The 22,280-nt window shown below is 37.7% G+C and overlaps 1 protein-coding gene across 1 annotated transcript in view; it reads right to left on the reverse strand.

Annotated features, from left to right (window-relative positions):
- Window positions 1-19,028, reverse strand: part of CLEC3B (C-type lectin domain family 3 member B) — a 70,892-nt gene extending 51,864 nt beyond the window's left edge. Inside the window, exon 1 of the mRNA XM_053714463.1 lies at window positions 18,871-19,028. Coding sequence (XP_053570438.1) covers window positions 18,871-18,967 — 97 coding nt within the window. The 5' untranslated portion in view covers window positions 18,968-19,028. The remainder of the gene's footprint in view (window positions 1-18,870) is intronic.
- Window positions 19,029-22,280: the final 3,252 nt, after the last annotated feature.

The raw sequence follows: 22,280 nt of genomic DNA on the forward strand, positions 1-22,280 counted from the left end.
TGTCCTGAGTTTAGAAATACCCAATGTTTACATGTTCTTTGCTTTCTTTGCAAGTTATAGGGCAATAAGTACAAGTAGCACTTTGCTATTTCCAAACCATGTTTTTTTTTTTTCAAAATTAGCGATAGTTAAATTGTAACACTGATATCTGTCAGGAATCCCTGAATATCCCTTGAGATGTATATATTTTTTTTAGTAGACAACCCAAAGTATTGATCTAGGCCCATTTTGGTATATTTCATGCCACCATTTTGCCACCAAATGCGATCAAATAAAAATAAAATCGTTAACTTTTTCACTAACTTTTTCATAAACTTTAGGTTTCTCACTGAAATTATTTACAAACAGCTTGTGCTATTATGGCAAAAATGGTTGTAAATGCTTCTCGGGTTTCTCCATTGTTCAGAAATAGCAGACATTTATGGCTCTGGAATTACTTTTGGGTAATTAGAAGGCTGCTAAATGCCGCTGCACACCACACTTGTATTATGCCCAGCAGTGAAGGGGTTAATTACGGAGCTTGTAGGGAGCTTGTAGGGTTAAATTTAGCTTTAGTGTAGTAGACAACCCAAAGTATTGATCTAGGCCCATTTTGGTATATTTCATGCCACCATTTTACCGCCGAATGCGATCAAATAAAAAAAATTATTAACTTTTTCACTAACTTTAGGTTTCTCACTGAAATTATTTACAAACAGCTTGTGCAATTATGGCACAAATGGTTGTAAATGCTTCTCTGGGATTCCCTTTGTTCAGACATAGCAGACATATATGGCTTTGGCATTGCTTTTTGGTAATAATAAGGCCGCTAAATGCCGCTGCGAGCCACACTTGTATTATGCCCAGCAGTTAAGGGGTTAATTAGGTAGCTTGTAGGGTTAATTTTAGCTTTAGTGTAGAGATCAGCCTCCCATCTGACACATCCCCACCTCACAATTGTCACCGCCATCTTAAGTAGAGGCAAAAAGTCTGCCAGTATAAAAATAAAGGTGTTTTTTTTTTAAACATTTTTTTTTAAAATATATGATCCCCCCCCAAACAGCTCTCTAAGCCTCCCCCCTCGACCAATTGGCTGCCATCTTAGGTACTGGCAGCTGTCTGCCAATACCCAGTTTACTAACAAATTTGCCCTTTTAAAAAGGTAAATTTTCTGTAGTGTATCTTCCCCCCTTCAATACCCTACCCCTCCCAGATCCCTTTCCAAAAAAAATTTCCCTCTCCCTTTTCTTTTCCCCTTCCCCTCTCCCTCCATTGGCATTTTCACGCGAGCGCGCTCCCGAACCCCGCCCCCCGCATCCTTGCACGCTCACGTCTGATACATGACCGATCCGGAACGCGTAGTGATAATTGTATTGACAGCATCCACTGCTTATTTCCATAGTCCCACCTACTATACCCCACCCAAAAACAAATTGCACACAAAATATTACTTATTGTATTATTTGATGTAATCTGTAAAGCGTGGGAGATTCACAGATCCCTCTCCATCAAATTAGATATTTTATTCTGCTTTTCTAGTGTAATAACCTAGATTCAAAAATTATTTACTTAGGACCAACAAAAACCGTATGTCTGATTTCCGAAGCCACAGACCAAAGCTCAATGCAGAATTTTACAATGTAAAACAGATCTCCAGGACAATAACACCATGGATCGGGATGCCAAAAAGCTTAACTATCCTGGGAATATCAGGAGATTTGGCAAGTATGAAAATAGAAACACAAAACCAACACTCAGTATAAAAAGACATTTTACAAAAAAACATGTAAAGCAAAAAAGATCAATTCCAGGATCTAGAATGAAGCCATTATACTTACTTATTATATACATTGTACGGAATAGTCAATTAGTAATTCCTCACACAACACATATACAGTATATCATATAAAGTATATATATATATATATATATATATATATATATATATATATATATATATATATATATATATATATATATATATTACAATAAAGGAATAAAACAAGACTATCCTATCTAGCACTCACTAATTCCTAACTTAAATAAATGGAAATAACCACTAAGGAAAAGAACAATTGACACAAAAGAATAATAATAACATCAATCACAGCGAATATGAAAATATGTGTTTCACATAATTACATTTATTGTCACAGTCAAAAAGCAGCTATCAATATACTCATTAACCCCTTGTTTTAACCATAGTGCACTGATGGAACTTAAAAAAGAGAGCTCTCGTGAAAAAGAAATAAAAAGATTGGGAAGTGGTATATACTATGGAAATGGTATATGAAAAAACCAAATCAATTCCAGCAAAGTAAAATAAGTTCCAGATTCTTGTTGCAGCATAGGAAAAAGGCTCTATAGCACCATAACCAAAAGGCACTAGAAATGGTTAAAGGCCGGGGAAGAACAAAGATAATTAACAGACACCTAGATTACGAGTTTTGCAATCGTATTTTATGTTTAAAGATTTTTATTGAGCATATAACAAGTAAATACAACAAGTGGTCACAATGTTACAAAAAGTAGTGACATATACATACACTTTCCACAAACATTTATAACCAGGCCTACATTAATGAAGCAAAGTGGGGAGTTAATGCTCCTCATCAAAAAGATATTAGACAGTCCATTTTGTCGGTCCACGTGAATAAAGTGATGCTCCATTTTAATAATAAAGATTGATTCAATAAGAAAAGTCCCAACGGGGGACCTGGAGTAACATCGGAATTCTTTTCAGCAAATATCCAAAAGAAAAGATTGTGTAAGAGTATGTAGTACAGAAGGAAATTAAGACTAAAGTAGGTAGGTAAAAAGTCTGTGAAGAGGAAAATTAGAGAAGAAAAGTGAAGAAGGGGGGGAAGAAGAAGAGGAGGGAGGGAAAAAATTTTTTTAAAAAAGGGGGAGGTTAGGGGCTGGGGAGAGCTACCGGTGAATAGAGGTAATGGGCAAGGGTAGGAGAGAACAAGCCTAGCACACAAACAAATTTCCCCCCCTAATGGCCGGTCTGGCCATCAGCGGGTGGGTTCCAGAGCTCCATCATGGCTTCATGAATGTCTAAGTTCCCGCTTTTTAGGTAATGGTATATCTCGAGTCCTAAAAGTAAGGAAACCTGAACCCTCCAGTCTATTAGTGAGAGGACCTCCCTAGACTTCCATTTTCTCGGGATGAGGGCTTTGGCACTGTTCAGCATAAGATATCGTAAGGACCTCTTGGATTTACTCCCTATTCTGGGCAAGCTCAGGAAGACCAAGATTCCCGGATCCTCTGGAATCTGAAGTCCTAGTTTTACATTTATTTCTGTCAACACATGCGCCCACAGAGAACCCAGCCACTCGAAGGACCACCAGATATGGAGCATATCTGTTTCCTCACCACATCCTCTCCAGGATCTCCCACTTCCCCTCCCGTAAATCTGACAAATTCTAGCGGGGGTCAGGTACCATCTGGCCATTAATTTGTAATTCATTTCTATAATGCCTGAGGAGATGGAGGCCTCTTTCAGGTGTTTAATAGCCCCATCCCACTCTTTAAGGTCAATCTATCTGTCAAGGTCCGCTGACAATCTGTGTATAAATGATGGGTATGTCGTGCCTGCATTAGTAGAAAGAATGGAATAGATCTTGGAGATGGTGTGTCTAGGTTGTGTTTGTTGTGTACATAGGCTTTCAAATGCCGTGAGAGGTCTAGCAAAATCGCCTCTGTTTTTGTGTGATTGTATGTAATGGGCCAGGCGTGTGTATTCCAGCCAAGATGCAAAGTGCACCCCACACCTCTCCTCTATTTCCTCTTTTGACAGAAGTTTAGTTCCCACCAACATGCCACCCACAGTCAGAGGCTTGATATGCGGGGAGAGATTATGTATCTGAGAGTGAAGGCTAGGGGGCCTCCCCTGTTTAATTCTGTAAGGAGTCATGGGTGCAAACTGCGTAGATACCTGAGGAGATGTCCTCAAGACTCTGTCCCACACTGCAAAGAACTCTGTCCAGAGAGGGTAGTTGGAGATCCCCAGGGGTCTGTCCTTAGGAGGGGTCCAAGCCAATGTACCCATGTTATCTATGTGTAATATTGCTCTATCTAATTGAACCCATTTCTTATCTAGTGGGTTATGGCACCAGTCGATCAAGTGTTGAAGAATTGTGGCCTGCCTATAAGATTCAACATTCGGAACTCCCAGGCCTCCTCTTAGTCTAGGGAGATGCATGGTGGATCTCGGGATACAGGGTTTAGCCCTTTGCCAGATGTATTGTCCTATAATGTTTTGGATACTGGATATATAGTGTATGGGAAGTGGTATAGGAAGAGTCTGGAATAAGTAAAGAATCCTGGGAAGGATGTCCATCTTAACTACCTGCGTTCTACCCACCCAAAAAATCTGTTTATTACTCCAACTGGACATATCGTTGGAGATGCTAGCTTTAAGGGGTATGTAGTTGGCTTGGAACAAGTCTTGAGGATCTGCGGTTAGGTATATGCCAAGGTATTTCATTCTGAGGGTTTGTACCATCAGGGAGGTAGAAGCCCTCAAGGGGGCCATGGTTTCCAGTGGCAAATTGGTGTTTAAGACTTCTGACTTGGAGACATTGAGATGAAAGTTGGAGAGAGCTCCGTAATCCCTAAATTCGTCTAGTAGTGCAGTCAATGATTGGAGAGCGTCCGACAGGGAGAAAATTATATCGTCAGCGTATAAGGATAGTTTGTGTTCAGTGTGATTAATTTTAATGCCAGAAATGTGAGGGTTAAGTCTAATCTTTTGGGCCAGGGCCTCAATTGACAAGGCAAACAGGATAGGGGACAGGGGGCACCCCTGTCTAGTTCCATTCGTAATAGCGAACGGATCAGACAGGATGTCATTTACTCGTACCCTGGCCGTAGGCTTGGAGTATAGGGTGAACACTCTAGAAATGAAGTCCTCGCTAATGTTCATTTGTCTCATGACCGAGCCCAGGAACCCCCAGTTCACCCTATCAAAAGCCTTTTCGGCATCTGTGGAGGTTAGGATCATAGGGATGTTATTGGTACGTGCATAACAGATGAGTTGTAAGATTCTAAGGGTGTTATCTTTTGCCTCCCTACCTGGGACAAAGCCTACTTGATCAGGGGCAACTAATTTAGTTAAGATTTTGTTAAGCCTGTCCGCCAGAATCTTGGAGTACAGCTTAACATCTACATTTAACAAAGATATAGGCCTAAAATTCTCAGGTTTTATGGGAGGCTTCCCCGGTTTGGGCAAAATGGTTATGTAAGCTTTCAGCATCTGTTTAGAAAATCCCCCAACTTCTTCAATATTGTTGAAGAGTTGCACGAGGTGGGGGGGCCAAAAGTGATGTAAATATCTTGTAGTACTTAATTCCGAAGCCATCTGGCCTGGGGCTCTTCCCAGATGGGGTGTTTTTAATAGCTTGTACCAGTTCCTCTGTTATGATGGGGTTATCAAGCACTGTAGAGTCATGGATATCCAATTGAGGTAGGTGAAGGTTAGATAGGTAGCTATGTAAATCAGGAGGTTCAGTGTCTGTACTGTCCATCCTGACAAGGTTAGTCGGGGGATGTAGATTATATAGTGATTCATAATAAGTTTGGAAGATCTCTGCGATAGCTGAGCAGTCCGACTTAGAGTTGCCTAATTTGTCTTGTATTGAATGAATGTAAGACTTTAGACGTTTGCGGCGCAAGGCTCTTGCAAGGAGTCGGCCGGATTTGTTCCCGTATGTATAGTAGTATTGTTTTAGAGCAAGGGCCTGTTTTTGGTGGTCTATCTGTAGAAAATCTCTCAAGTTGGTACGGGCCAAGGTCAGAGAGTCCAGTAGTGCGGAGTCAGTCGGTTTTTGCTTGTGTAAGTGTTCAGCTTTGGAGAGTGTCGTCAGTAGGTGATTGTACTTCTCCCTATGTAGTTTGTTAAGTCTGGCCTGATGTTTAATTAAAAGTCCCCTGATAACACATTTCTGTGCTTCCCATACAGTCAAAGTTGAAGTGTCTTTGGGGTCATTAAAACTAAAATATTCAGTGATGGATTCTATTTTGATTAGGGGATCGTCCAAAAGGTGTTCGTCAAGTCGCCATTGGAATGGGACCGGGGGAGTCTTTGACCATTCCACTAAACAGGCTTAAAAGGCTAAAGGACTAATTGCTAAATCTTACAATTTAATACCTTCAATGAAGGCTTAACATAAACAAATATCACAATAAAAGCACAATAAAATATGATTAGAAACATGGATCCATGTCTAACTTCTAAAAACATAAGTACATAGTAAAATCTCCTGGGAGATAGGGTATACAGTGGGAGTGGTGACACTCCTAGAAGGGGATACACAAGTGTGGGATATTGAATAAAAATACAGATAGTGATACTTGTAAGCAAAGTTAAAATCTAAAAATTAATTCCAAACTGACAAAGTCAATCAAAAATAAAGTCAATCAAAAATAAAATCAATCAAAAATAGTGGAAAAAATATTGAAAAAAGTAGGAAGTGAATGTTCGTGTTAAACTGTGGATGTGTCCTCCAACGTTGCTGATGGGTAGTGAGAGATCTATAATCAGATATAGATGTTAGAAGGGCTTGTAGAAAATTTGAATATATAAAAGACAATCCAACCTTTAGGCAAAAGTCATTAAAACCAAAAAACAAAAATAGAAAAAATAATCCACTTAAGTGAAATCAAGCAATCCAAAAATAAAAACGTTTGTGTAAGTAGCGTGCAAAAAGTAAGGGGATTGGGACAAATTCTGTCCATGACAGACCCACCGGGAAGGCCCATCATATCCGGGATAGGATCCTTGACAAGTAATTTATCTGAGTATGTGGACAAGATATTACAGAAATATGTAGTATCATTACCATCGTATCTCAGGGATTCCACACAAGTTCTGTCACTACTAAATACAATTTCCTGGAAAGACAACTACATAATGGCCACATGTGACATTGCGTCACTATATACCAGCATCCCACACAATCTAGGGATAGAGGCAGTTAACTCATTTCTAAAAAAAGATCAGGAAATACCTGACGAACAGAGGATTTTCATACTGGACTGTATTAACTATATCTTGAATCATAATTATTTCTGCAACAACAATCAGTTTTATAAACATCATGTCCGGTACAGCAATGGGGACCAGGTTCGCGCCAAGCTACGCCAATCATTATATGGGCGCATGGGAAAACATCTTCTGTGACTCATGTCCAGCTGGCGCGGACCTGGTCCAGTATTCAAGATATATAGATGACATCTTTATAATTTGGAGTGGCTCATTGGAAGATCTGCTGTATACCATTGATATAATGAACAACAACGAGAAAAATCTGAAGTTCACATACCAATACAGCCAAGAGAAATTGGACTTCCTGGATCTAAGGATTGAGGTGAAGAATGGCAAGCTTGAGACGTCAACCTTCTTCAAGGAGGTTAACTGCAATAACTATATACACAACACAAGCTGCCACCATCCCACCTGGAAGTCAAACATACCAAAGGGCCAATTTTTGAGGGTGAGGAAGAACTGTTCAACAACCGAAAAATGGACCACACAGGTGGACTTATTGAAACAGCGCTTCTTAGAAAGGGGGTATGGTAAAGAATCCCTGGATGAAAAAATCGAAGAAGTTGGCAAGATCAATAGAGAGAACCTCCTGTGCTACAAAAATAAACCAAAAAAGATCTGGAATGACACAGTAATAGATGTCCCCATGATTTCGGAATATTGTGAGAACAGACACATTCTGGAAAGGATTATCAAGAAACATTGGGCTATACTCAAAGAGGACGACGTGATTGGGGAAAAGCTAATCTCACAACCAAAATTCATTTACAGGAAAACTAGGAATCTGAAAACTATGCTAGCTCCTAGTATTCCAAGAAAAGGGAACACCAACTACGTCACCAACTGTCAAAAGAAAAGCATCAAAGGATTCTATCCATGTCCAAGCTGTAAAGCTTGCAAGAATGGTCGAAAGACAGACACCTTTTCATCCTTCCAAAAGAACGAGAAATATAGGATCAAAGAGTTGATCAGATGTAACAATAAAAATATCATCTATCTAGTCTCCTGCACCTGTGGGTTGCAATACGTAGGGCAAACATCAAGAGCCCTCAAGGACAGGATTAGGGAACACATCCTATGTATCGAGAAAGGTAGAACAGATACCCCACTTTATAAACACTTTGCGACAACCCATAAGGGAAATCTAAAAGACTTCAGCTTTTTGGGAATCCAAAAGGTAAAAGCAGACTGGCGAGGAGGAAACCACGAACAGAAACTATTATTTAATGAGTCAAGATGGATCTTTTTGATGGACTGTCTTTATCCAAAAGGTCTAAATCATAAGGAAGACCTAACACACTTGCTTTCTATAAAATAATTCTCACAAACAGTCCCCACATAAGATACAATTGGAACCATGACCATAATATAAGCCCACTGAGGGGGTTACCACAACTTTGATCTCCCAGGTCTAGAATAAGGAAGCATCCTGGTAAAATACACACCAGGTGGACCTTAAAATGAATACATCTTGGTCAGCAATTTAAGTAGGAGCTACAACTGCTAAACATCTACCTTTTGAAATAGACTAAGGATGAGCTAAGAAAGAATAGAATACCTGTCCTGCACTATCTAATCAGGGTGCTTATAAAACTCTATAATAAAGACAAGAACCAAGTATCAGTTAAAGATTTACTGTAGTATAGAAATATACCAGTATAAATATAATGGACACAAAGAATGATATAAACAATAGCACATTATGTCTGACAACAGATCCATACATCAAAAATAATTTTTTAAGAAATTATTCAGTACTATTTAATTCGACAACACTTAGACATTGACTTAGGATAGACCTTTTGAATGGAACAAGAATCCCTCATTAGAAAATCCCTCGTTCACAATCTGATCCATAAATTATAGCCCAATGAAGATGATAATGGAAAATCTTAAAGCACAACATTAAACTAAGGATCCAAGTATAGTTACACTATGTATGTCAGAATATCTAACATAAGTTACTCATATGAATAGATCTTCTTGATTATTATCTGACCCTAGTTTATATTCAGAAAATAGCCACCCTTAAGAAGATGCCTACGTATCTATCCATTGCACCATTAGAGTACTTTGAGTTTATAACTTCATCTGAAAGAACAGTAAGGTCCAAACTTTCAGTGTATCCAAAATTTATGGGTTTACTTAACGGAAAGATACTAATTCCGGTGAACTTTAAAAACTCCATTTTAGGATATATATAACAGATCCACCTCACCTCTGTTTGACCACAATAGTAGGTAGTGAGAAATACACAAACTCAGGGTTTTTATTTGTTTTATTTGTATTTTTCTAATATAGATTGACAGATCAAAATAGAGATCGTTACAAATATCAAGAAAAGTTAAAAAAAACTATAGCCGTTCCACAAAGTAGTGACAGATTAAGAAGTTTCATAATATCATGAAGATTCTGAATGTATACCTCATCAGTTCACAAAATACATATTTGGCAAATTCACTCCGATTTATTTTTAAAATACACATACATATGAAGCTAAAGCTAAAATACGGACATATCAGGTTCTAGCCAAAACCGGCATTCACAACAAAACCGACAAATGTGGTAATCTACTACAACAACCAGAAGCCAAAGCGAAAGACATGACGTCACTTCCGGTCACACTCCATAACGTAACAGATCAAATCGATCCACATTCAAGGAGTCAGGGCGGAAGTCGGCGGTGTAAGCATCCGGTGTCTTCCGATTTGAGCGCATCCAAGTAGTCAAGGCGGAAGTCGGCTGTGTAAACATCCGGTGTCCTCCGATTTGAGCGCTTCTGACTATATAAGGATAAGGTTGATTTAAAGTAAGCATTCATTCCCTAATAATAATATCAACACAAAAAGGATAGTTAGTCTGCAGACAGTAAACCATTTAAATACTGTACATAAAGGAAGTAAAGAGCCACTGTAGAAGAGTACAGGAACAATTGCTAAATAACTCTTAGGAACAATAAGGCCATTTCTAGATCGACACATAGAATAGAGGTTATAATGGATATCTAATTCACAACCAATACAGGTTGGATGGGAATAGGATAGAAACCACAGGAAGCATCCCAGAGATGCAATAGGGCAAACAGGAAAGGGAAGTCTTTCCGATTTTGGCGCCAAAATGGCACCAATTGTTTTTTCACACTCTCTATTTAAAGCTCCCAGAGATCACTACACAGTATAGTCTTGAGAAAGGCCTAATCCAGGCCGAAACGCGTTGGCATACTGGTGAGCTTGATTTTAATTACCATTATTATCTGTTGTATACAGTGTTGCACTATTTTGTTTCTCTTTGTTTTCCTACAGGTTTTTTGTTGCTATTTATTGTTATATACCTTTTAACATACGGATGGCACCTTGAACTCACTGGGCACAGAATTTGTCCCAATCCCCTTACTTTTTGCACGCTACTTACACAAACGTTTTTATTTTTGGATTGCTTGATTTCACTTAAGTGGATTATTTTTTCTATTTTAGTTTTTTGGTTTTAATGACTTTTGCCTAAAGGTTGGATTATCTTTTATATATTCAAATTTTCTACAAGCCCTTCTAACATCTATATCTGATTATAGATCTCTCACTGCCCATCAGCAACGTTGGAGGACACATCCACGGTTTAACACGAACATTCACTTCCTACTTTTTTCAATATTTTTTCCACTATTTTTGATTGACTTTATTTTTGATTGACTTTATTTTTGATTGACTTTGTCAGTTTGGAATTAATTTTTGGATTATAACTTTGCTTACAAGTATCACTATCTGTATTTTTATTCAACATCTTACACTTGTGTATCCCCTTCTAGGAGTGTCACCACTCTCACTGTATACCGTATCTCCCAGGAGATTTTACTATGTACTTATGTTTTTAGAAGTTAGACATGGATCCATGTTTCTAATCATATTTTATTGTGCTTTTTTATTGTGCTTTTATTGTGATATTTGTTTATGTTAAGCCTTCATCGAAGGTATTAAATTGTAAGATTTAGCAATTAGTCCTTTAGCCTTTTAAGCTTATTTAGCGCTTACTCTCACCTTTTCGTATTAGTACTATTTACAGCCCACTAGGAGGCTTATTTTTAGTAAGCTTAAGGCCCCTTGTAGCGCTCGGTCCAATCCTCTTAATTACATTCCACTAAACATAACACCGGGGCATGGTCAGACCATGTTATGGGCAAAATCGCAGCCGATTTAATATTAGACAGGAGCGTGGGGTCAGCGAAAAAATAATCTATTCTAGAATAGACGTGGTGAGGGTGCGAGAAAAACGTGTAGTCCCTCCTGGTCGGGTGTGCCAGGCACCACACGTCATGTGTGGCCATATCTCTCAATGTAGAATTGATAATCTTAATGTCTCTTTTTGACATACAGGAGGTCCCCACTGAAGTATCCAGGGTCGGGTCTAAAGGTGTGTTGAAATCCCCTCCTATAATGAGTGAGCCCTTTTTATTGTCTATTATGTGATTGGATAGCTTTCTCATAAAGGTTCCCTGTAGTTTATTTGGGAAGTAAGCGTTGGCTATTGTGATGGGTCTGCCAAACAGTAAGCCCTGGAGAATGATAAATCTGCCCTCTGGGTCCCTATCTATTTGTGTCAATTGGAAGGTAATGGTGTGCTTGAAAAGCACCCCCACTCCATTTTTCTTGCTAGGACCGGATGCAAAATATACCAAGGGAAAGTCCCTATAGCTCCATCTCGGTTCACGGCCCCTCTTAAAATATGATTCCTGGATCAGTATAATATCGCCCCCTATTCTTTTAAAGTCTTTCAGAATGATGCTACGTTTTACAGGGCTATTCAACCCTTTGGTGTTTATGGTTACAAATTTGATTGGTTTAGAAGACATGTTTAAGGGGAATGAGGGGTATATAGGGGTGATAAAGAAAAAAAAGAAGGGGGGGAGGGGGAAGAGGATGTAGTGAAGAAGAGGAAGGCAAGGAAGAGAAAGAGAAACACAGAGAAAGAGATTAGTTGTAGATGGGAGTTGGACGCTGTCTGGGAGTTGCTCCAAGGAGCGCAAGAGAGGGAGAAGGGGGAAATAGCGAAACAGGTGGGTAGCGATTAAAGAAGTTATGTGAGTAAAGAGATAAGGAGAATGGGGAGAATTCAAAAAGAAGAGTATGAGAAGAGGAAAGAGCTCCTCCTCCCTATGGGGTTGTAAAAGTATATGTACATAGGGGGGATGGAAAGCCATTGCGATCCATCTCCCAATCGGCCAAAAAGTTAAAGAGATTTAAATTGCAAACAGTACGACAGTACATGATAATAAACAATAAACAATAACATGAACAGAAGTGCAGGCCTGAATCAAGCCTCTATAGATATTGCATATGAGACTCGGATAATAATGTCTGATACATATAACATATTAAAAGACACATTTATATACTTTGGTGGTAATGTAAAATGAAAGTCAACATCAACCAGGGATAATGGTAACACTCATTGTAGTACCGCCCACTGCCCGTACCCAATTGTAGATAAATTGATGGGAAGAATGGGCTCAAAGAACATAATATGGGGTTGGGACTTGTTACCTGGTGTAGTGGCTTAAATTATATGGGTAGTGCGACCGATCATGAAGATCGTTGTAACTAGCCTATGGCCCAGTAATTTATATTCACATTGTTAGAGTTCTATAATATTAAACAGGTAATGACAAGATGATTAAAAATAAGACAACAGTGATATAACAGTCCTATATAATTGTATTGCTATCATAAAAGTCCATGAAGGAGAGCCACAGCAGAGCATAAACCTATTGTAGCTGAACCATCACTTCTCAGTGATGAGACTTTGATAGTTATATTAAGTGCTCATAACATGTTAATAGGCATATTTATATACCTTGGCAACAATATAGAGGAAATTTTTTACATTGGTCAGGGGGAAGGGTAAAATTCACTGTGGGATGGTATATCACCCACTCTGTATTGAATAGGCCTAAGGGTTGGAACATTGTTGCCAGGTGGTGTGGTTTAAATTATATGGAAAGATTGATCTATCATGGTGATCATAGTAAATAGCCTATGGCATGAACGGACAAAAGGTCCAAGAGGTAGAGGTATTATCACCTTGTGTCACCAGAGGGGGTAAAGTGGACTCTATCAGGCCGCTAGTTTAAACTATGGGATAAAGGTCATCTATATTAGAGGATTTAAGTGTGGAGAGTACCCAGCAAGTAGATTATTTCACATTGTTAGAGTTCTAAGATCATAAACACATGAAAACCTAATAATTACAAACAAGCTAACGGTAAAATAGCAGTCTAATAGAGGTGTAGTGCAGATGTTAGAATCTATGTAAAAAGGGTTGTGGGAAATCGCGGACCCGGTATAACAGAGCCATCACTTCTTAGTTCTTATTTAAATATACGATACCTCACTCCGGCGGGTGCGGGCATGGTTGTGTGCCCTCTCCAGAAGCTGGTTGAGAGGAACCTGTATGGTCAATGTCCAATTCCGGGGGGTTGATTTTTAAACCCCATTTTTCATTAATTTTATAGAGATCCTCAGGTGTGCGGTATATCACAGTCTCTCCGTTTTTTGAGGTGATGATGCTCACTGGAAAGCCCCAGCGATACTGAATCCCAGCTGAGCGAAGAGTATCAGTAATGAAGCGAGGTCTCGCCTCTTTTGAAGAGTAGTGGGACTAATGTCCGAAAAAATTTGTATGGGGACCCCTGCGTGAGTTATAGGTGATTTGGCTCTTGCATTCCTCAACACCTCCTCCTTGTCCAGGAAGTTCAGGAATCTCACTATGACATCCCTAGGGGGAGCCTTTGCTGAAGGTTTGGGCCGCAACGCCAAATGAACCCTTTCAAGAATCACTTCAGGTGCTGTTGGAGTACCTTTGATGGATTTAAATTAATCTTGCAGACAGCTCAGCAGGGACGTTGGGTTGATGGATTCGGGAATAGCTCTAATTCGGAGATTATTCCTCCTATTACGAATGTCGAGGTCCTTCTAGTTTAGCCACTCTATGCTTAACTTGTGAAGTTCCCCGATCAGGCCCCTGACTTCTTTCAAAACTTCTTTTATGTCCTCTTTAGATGATAAAGATTTAAGGTCACTCTTGGTTAGTGGGGATTCCTCATCTATGTGGGACTCCTGTGATTGTGTGAGTGAATGTCCCTTATTTGAACTTGGTATGGTTTCTGTCTGCGAGTCAACTACCTTTAAGTATTGATTCAAGGTGGTTGATTTAAGGGGTTTATCCATCTTTGCGCCTTTTTTGCAGGGCATTACAAAGTGTGTGATTTTAGATATAACAAGGGGCAAACAATGAATACAGGAGATACACCTGAGGCAATTTGTAAAAGAGATACAGATCGCTATGATAAATCTTCTTTATATAATAAGTTCAACTTTTAATTATATCCCACTGACACTGGCCAGGATCAGCCCAGGTGGATGTGTGCGGGCCACTACAGGAGCAGGGTGACTTAGTGCATGTGTTGGTAAAAGTCCCTTAGATCTTGTCTCCACATCACAGTCTCTGCCGTTCTGTTTCTGTGCTGGGGCAGTTTATGTGGGTCTGTCACCGACAACTATAGGGTACTAGGGCCTCCTCTAGTAGAATTTTTTGCTTAAAGTTTAATGCCCCCACTGCTCAGCCCCCACCTCCTCTCACCTCCCGCCCCTGCTGCTGTCAATGTGGACCTGGTCGGCAACCCACGTGGGCAAGTCCCGGGTCTCCGGTATGGATATATCGCGGCCCTGCTTACTTGTAACTGTGCGCAGGGGTAACCGCTAGGCAGGGTGAGCCCAATAGACAGCTGAGAGTCAATGTCCCCTAGGAGGTCGATCGCCACTCCAACTTCAGCCGACTCAGCCCGGGCCCGCACCGCTCCGGGGAACGGCGTCACTTGTGGGCAGTATACTCAAGGTTGTCAGCAGGTATGTGGAGTCCGTAGGCTTCTTCAGCTGTCGCAAGCTGCTGTTAGATTAATTTTGGCCAAGGAAGATCTTATGTTACCCCAAAGGGAGAAATGAAGCTTCGGAGCTGTTCTATTTTGCGGCCATTTCCCTGCTCGGCCAAGCTCCGCCCACGTCACATTCGAATTTGAAATAGTATTTCTAGTCTAATACTGTGTTTTAAATGTGATATTCGATTCAAATGTGATATTCGATTTGAATGTGACATTCGAATTCGAAATAATATTTCTAGTCTAATACTGTGTTTTATAAATGTAATATTCGAATTTGAATGTGACATTCGATTTGAATGTGATATTCGATTTGAATGTGACATTAGAAATAGTGTTTGTAGTCTACAATTGTGTTTTATAAATGTAATATTCGACTTCGAATGTGATAGTCGAATTAACATTCGAATTAGAAATGTGACATTCGAATTCGAATGTGACATTCGAAAACTGTAAATAACATTCGAAAATCGAATTTTTAAGAATATTCATTCTTATCAACATTCTATTATGTAAATCGAATTTCTACAATAACATTCGTTCTAACATTCGAATTCGGATATAAACACATTCGCCCATCCCTACTTAGGAGTCTAAAAATCAGCACAAAGTTATTAAAAAATTTAACTAAACTATACATTGTTACAAAAACACTCCCAGATGGGCTATATAAATGGATCTTCTACATAACATTTATGCAAAGAAAAATCTAGTGTACAATGTACCTTTAACTTTTAGATTTGCTAAGGTGGGGGCAGGAGAGTCTGCTAGGTATCACCTTGGAGAAAAGTTTCATACAGCATCTGCCTGTGCCACTGAATGATGACTCTTGTAGTTTTGTAGTTATCATGATAACCTGCCTGTTTGCCATTGTACAATATTAATGCCTTACTCAAAACCCGAAGATAAGTAATGCATTTTTAGTTTAATCACTGCTTTGTTTTTCTGTACTGTAATCACTGCTTACTGTGTGTTATTGCAATAAGTTCATAGTAAACACTATTATTATTATATTTTATTTTAGTGTGCCAGTTCCGATTTCTCATATTGTGAGACCTAGCTTGCACTACCCCAGTGCCAAGACATAACATTATATATATATATATATATATATATATATATATATATATATATATATATATATATATATATATATATAATATATATATATATAAAATATCGCAATTCATCCGATTCATTATTTCATCATCATCCAAGAATCTGAAATGTTGAACTAGTAGTTTTTCTCACAAGATAACTACTTCCCATAAGGATACGGCCAGTGACTGTATTATATTATGTATACTAGCTACTGATTGGCTCATCTGACATCCTTATTTAGAGGCACCAAAGTGCTGTTTGGAGGAGTTAAGCACATAGCTAAAGAAATATTTAATTTAAAATAAAAAAGCTCAAACATTTATTATTTATTTTTATGCTAGAATGTCTCTTTTAATAACTTACAACCTAGTATTTTTAATAGTTGATGGGTAAAAGGAATTACTTAACGTGCATATCTTTAGGGGAATAATATATTATGAGGAAATTTTCTTAATAATAAAAATTCCATAGTTGGTTGTTTTCACTCCAAAAATCCTAGTATGGCTTCACTACACACACTCGAAGATTTATATTTGAATGCTATTAACGTGGAACCATTTGTTTGGATCTTGGCTGGCAATAATGCCACATCTTTCACATCATCAGGCAATACTTTGTCCCTGTATTTTTCCATGAATTCTTTTAATATGAAATCTGCCTAAATCTCTCCAAGGGGTTCTGAGTTCTGAGACAAGGAATGCAAATGGAATTTATTTGACATAGCCTGGATCACATTAGGATAAGAACAAGCCAAGGGAAGGGGTTCCAAGTAAGCATGTCCATTACAGAGGCTCTGCAAACCATATCTTAAAGGGATAGTAAGCACCTTGACATTTTAATGTTAAAAAACGGATTTGTTTATAGTAAAACAATTTTGAAATTTATTTTTATTATTTATTTTGCCCCATTTTTATATAATTTAGCTCTGAAAATGGAAATACACCCTGCAGACTTATCTGGACTAACCCTGCTACATATGTTTTTCCAACTGGCTTTAACTAATAACAACTACAAATCAATGCCCTTAATTCTAACATAATTAACATAATTATCATGACTAGTCTAGTCAGTTTCAAACTCAAGCTCAGATGGGCTCCTCCAAAAAATACATGTGGTTGAAAGAAAGAGAGGGAGAGAGATAGATAGATAGATAGATAGATAGAGAGAGAGAGAGAAAGAGAGAGAGTGAAAGAGAGAGTGAGATAGAAAGAGAGAGAGAGTGAAAGAGAGAGAGAGAGAGAGAGAAAGAGAGTGAGAAAGAAAGAAAAAGAGAAAGAAAGAGATTGAGAAAGAAAGAAAAAGAGAAAGAGAGTGAGAAAGTGAGAAAGAAAGAGAGAGAGAGACAGAGAGAAAGAAAGAAAGAAAGAAAGAGAGAAAGAAAGAAAGTAGAAAAAGAAAAAAAAGAGAAAGAGAAAAAAAGAAAGAGAAATAAATAATAAAAAAAGAAAGAGAAAGAAAGAAAGAGACAGAGAGAAATACATAATTATTTTTTTTCCCATTTTTTCTGTAATGCAACACTGAAAATTGTAGATTTTTCAATTCCCACAAGAAAATGAAAGGCATAATGTAACACTGCTACATACATAATGATTGGTCACTGTACATCATATTATATTACCATATTGTACCTAATTAGCTTCAGCTGAGGGAACAAGATAAGTGGCATTTAAAAGGATATGATTCCAAACTACAAAACGCAAGATTTGCTAATAAAAGTAACAGTAAAAATGCTTTTAAAAGCAGTTATTTTGCACGCAGACTTTTACAATGCCGTGTTTTATCTAATGATGCATATTTTATAAAAATAATTGCCTTATATGTCCTTGCAAATAACCTGGACTAGCTATTATGCATGTGTATACATAATATAAATAATGCTAATTATATTATACTTTATGACAGCCTGTGATTGGCTGAATATGACTACTGTTTTAACCATTTGTTCTTTGTCAGATGGAACACCCAAATATTTAGCATAGGTTGACATAGTTTGGTTATTATCTATCTGCACTGCCTATCTGCCTTTTTGTTGGGCTGTCTGTCTGTCAGTCTATCTGTCTATCTGTCTGTCTGTCTATCTATCTATCTATCTATCTATCTATCTATCTATCTATCTATCTATCTATCTATCTATCTATCTATCTATCTATCTATCTATCGTCCATCTGTCTGTCTATCTCAATCTATCTATCTATCTGTCTGTCTATCAAAGAACAGAAACAGAGTTGGGAACTTCAATTAAATTGATCCAGTTTACTGAGCTGCATTTTTTTTTTTTTATTGTACACAACCCAGAATCTGTTGGCCCATTGCAAATAGTAAAAATCAATATATATATCTATTTTTATTTATTTTTCATAAGGAAAACATAGCTTACAATATCTTCCACAACAAGCAAATACCTTTAGTGGCAAAGATAATTAAATGTGAACACATCCACATCCCAAACTTATACAATTTTCCATACCGGTTTTCAACGCACAAGGAAGATGCCCACTTATAGATGTAATACATAGGTACAAGATGGAGATCTTTTAAAAAGTCCTGGTTTCTGTTGCAAATTCAGTATCAGTATCAATAGCAATTATCCACTAGTTAGTTTAGATAATGAAGCTTTTATTGTATAACATCACTGCATATTTAGATATTTGGCTAGAGTTCCCCCATATAAGTAGATATTATCACTTATATTTAGATTAAATTGTTATGTATTTATTTCAAAGCTGCTCCTGTAACTGATTTAAGTCACTGGAGTTTTCATATTTCTGTACAACTGAATCTCCTCAAGGAGTTAATTGTTATATTATAAACGTACCTTTATTTGATGACTTATTCTTTTTGCCACCCTGTTGAATAGTGACTTGTGCACAGCAGAAGAGGAATAGGATAAGGCAGGCTCCTTTATACTCCATGGTGAATTCAGCTAATGTGTGATGCACACAATGTTCCTGCACTTAAATATGTCTGTAATAGGAAACAGACGACTGAGAAACTCCTTCCAGATACCACTCCAGAGCAGAGGTAATTATAGAACTTTTTTAAGGGATGGTGTCTATAGACAGAAACCAAATCTGCCTACTTATCTGTTAATCGATGTATAAACTGATAAAGCACCCTAACTCTGGCAGTATAAAGGGACATAAACTCAAGAACTTTTCTTTCATGATTCAGATAGAGCATACAATGTTAAACAACTTTATAATGTTAGGCCAGAGGAGGTGTGGTAAAATAATAAATAACATTAGAAATGAAAACAGAAGCTTCCACATGAGACCCTGACAAGACCTGACACTAGTAACCAGGGTCCCCAGTGAAAGCCAAGGTTGTGAAGAAGTCAGTGGAGATGATCTTATAGGGTAGTGGTGGCTAACCTTGGCATCCCAGATGTTTTGAAACTTCATTTCCCATGATGCTTACCCACTCTGCAATCTAGTCGAGCATCTTGGGAAATGTAGCTCCAAAACATCTAGGGTGCTAAGGTTAGCCATCAATATTATAGTTAAGTAAGAATGTACTGTCTTGAAAATAAGTAAAATCAAACATACGTTATCATGATTCAGCATGCAGATTTAAACAACTTTCCAGTTTACTTCTACAGTGTTCTCCCCAGGACCTTTTTAGCAGGTGCACCACCCGGCTGATTTTACTGATCACCCAGCTTAACTTTTAGCCAAAATTAAGAAAAAATTAGCTAATTTTTATTTTTTTATTGCATAAATTATAATTAAATACATTTATGATAAAGGGAAAGTCTAGTCCAAAATAAACATTCACGATTCAGATAGATAATGTAATTTTAAACAATTTTTCAATTTACTTTTATCACCAATTGGTATTCTTAGTTGAAAGCTAAACCTAGGAGGTTCATATGCTAATTTCTAAGCCCTTGAAGGCTGCCTCTTCTCTCAGGGCATTTTGACAGTTTTTCACCACAAGAGGGTGTTAGTTCACGTGTGTCATATAGATAACACTGTGCTCACGCATGTGGAGTTCCAGTGAGCCAGCTCTGATTGGCTAAAATGGATGTCTGTCAAAAGAACTGAAATAAGGGGGCAGTTTGCAGAGGCTTATATACAAGGTAATCACAGAGGTAAAAAGTGTATTTATATAACTGTGTTGCTTATGCAAAACTAGGGAATGGGTAATAAAGAGATTATCTATCTTTTTAAACAATACAAATTCTGGTGTAGAATGTCCCTTGAAATTATGCAATTTATTTATGCTTTGCATAGCAGAAAATTATATCATATTAGAAAATATTACACTGCCCCACCCAGCTACTTTATAATGCCACCTGGCTGGCAACATTTTCTGTGGAGAATACTGTTCTATTATACATCTACTTTGTTATCTTGGTATCCTTTGTTGAGGAATAAGCCTAGGAAGGATCAGGAGCAGAAATCCCCTACTGGGATCTACTTGGTGACTGGTGGCTCCAAATATATTTGTCTTATCATTGGCACACAAACAGGAGCTTGTGTATATAACACGGAAGGGGAATGCACTCTCAGACCAGACCGGGTACACATCCCATAACCCTGCAACATGCACAGCCCTGGGTGCACAATAGCACTCTCAGGAAGCTGCACTGCCCTAGAGTCACAGGCAGTTAACCCCAGACAGGTCTGGGTGCAAGGCCCATAGGGAAAATTACAAAACAAATTAATACAGCACACAGAGAATTCTTCGCATTCTATTGGCTGTTCCGATCAGCCAATAGAATGCGAGCTCAATCTGATTGGCTGATTGGATTTGCCAATTGGATTGAACTTGAATCTTATTGGCTGATTCAATCAGCCAATCAGATTTTTCCTACCTTAATTCCGATTGGCTGATAGAATCCTATCAGCCAATCGGAATTGAAGGGACGCCATCTTGGATGACGTCCCTTAAAGGAATATCCATTTGTCGTTAGTCGTCGGGAAGAAGAGGATGGCTTCGCATCAGCTCGTCTGAAGATGGCTCCGCTCCGGATGGATTGAAGACGCCGCCTGGATGAAGACTTCTATCGGATGGAAGACTTCTTCAGCGCCGCCTGGATGATGACTTCTTCCGCTCCAGATCTCCTCTTTGGTTCCATCGGTGGGTCGGCTGGCTGAAGACGACTCAAGGTAGGATGATCTTCAGGGGGGTAGTGTTAGGTTTATTTAAGTGGGGGTTGGGTTAGATTAGGTGTATGTGGGTGGTGGGTTTTAATGTTGGGGGGTTGTATTTTTTTTTACAGGCAAAAGAGCAGAATTCTTTGGGGCATGCCCCGCAAAAGGCCCTTTTAAGGGCTGGTAAGGTAAAAGAGCTGGTAACCTTTTAATTTAGAATAGGGTAGGGCATTTTTTTAATTTTGGGGGGCTTTGTTATTTTATTAGGGGGCTTAGATTAGGTGTAAGTAGCTTAAATTGTTGTAATATTTTTTAAATGTTTGTAACTTATTTTTTTTATTTTTTGTAACTTAGCTTTTTTTATTTTTTGTACTTTAGTTAATTTATTTAATTTAACTTAATAGTAGTTATTTGTAACTAATTTATTTAATTAATTTAATGATAATGTAGTGTTAGGTTTAATTGTAACTTAGGTTAGGATTTATTTTACAGGTAATTTTGTATTTCTTTTAGCTAGGTAGTTATTAAATAGTTAATAACTATTTAACAATTATTCTAACTAGCTAAAATAAATACAAAGTTACCTGTAAAATAAATATAAATCCTAAAATAGCTACAATATAATTATTATTTATATTGTAGCTATCTTAGGGTTTATTTTACAGCTAAGTATTTAGTTTTAAATAGGATTCATTTATTTAAGTATAGTGTAGTATTAAGTGTAATTGTAACTTAGGTTAGTTTTTATTTTACAGGTAAATTTCTCTTTATTTTAGCTAGGTAGCTATTAAATAGTTAATAACTATTTAATAGCTATTGTACCTAGTTAAAATAAATTGAAAGATGCCTGTAAAATAAAAATAAATCCTAAAATAGCTACAATATAATTATTATTTATATTGTAGCTATCTTAGGGTTTATCTTAAAGGTAAGTATTTAGTTTTAAATAGGATTAATTTATTTAATAAGAGAAATATTATTTAGATTTATTTAATTAATATTTAAGTTAGGGGGGTTTTAGGGTTAGTGTTAGACTTAGGTTTAGGAGTTAATAATTTTATTACAGTGGCGGCGGTGTAGGCGGGGCAGGATAGGGGTTAATAAATGTATTATAGGTGGCAACGGTGTA

This window comes from Bombina bombina, chromosome 5 (assembly GCF_027579735.1).
Source record: "Bombina bombina isolate aBomBom1 chromosome 5, aBomBom1.pri, whole genome shotgun sequence".
Taxonomy (NCBI): domain Eukaryota; kingdom Metazoa; phylum Chordata; class Amphibia; order Anura; family Bombinatoridae; genus Bombina; species Bombina bombina.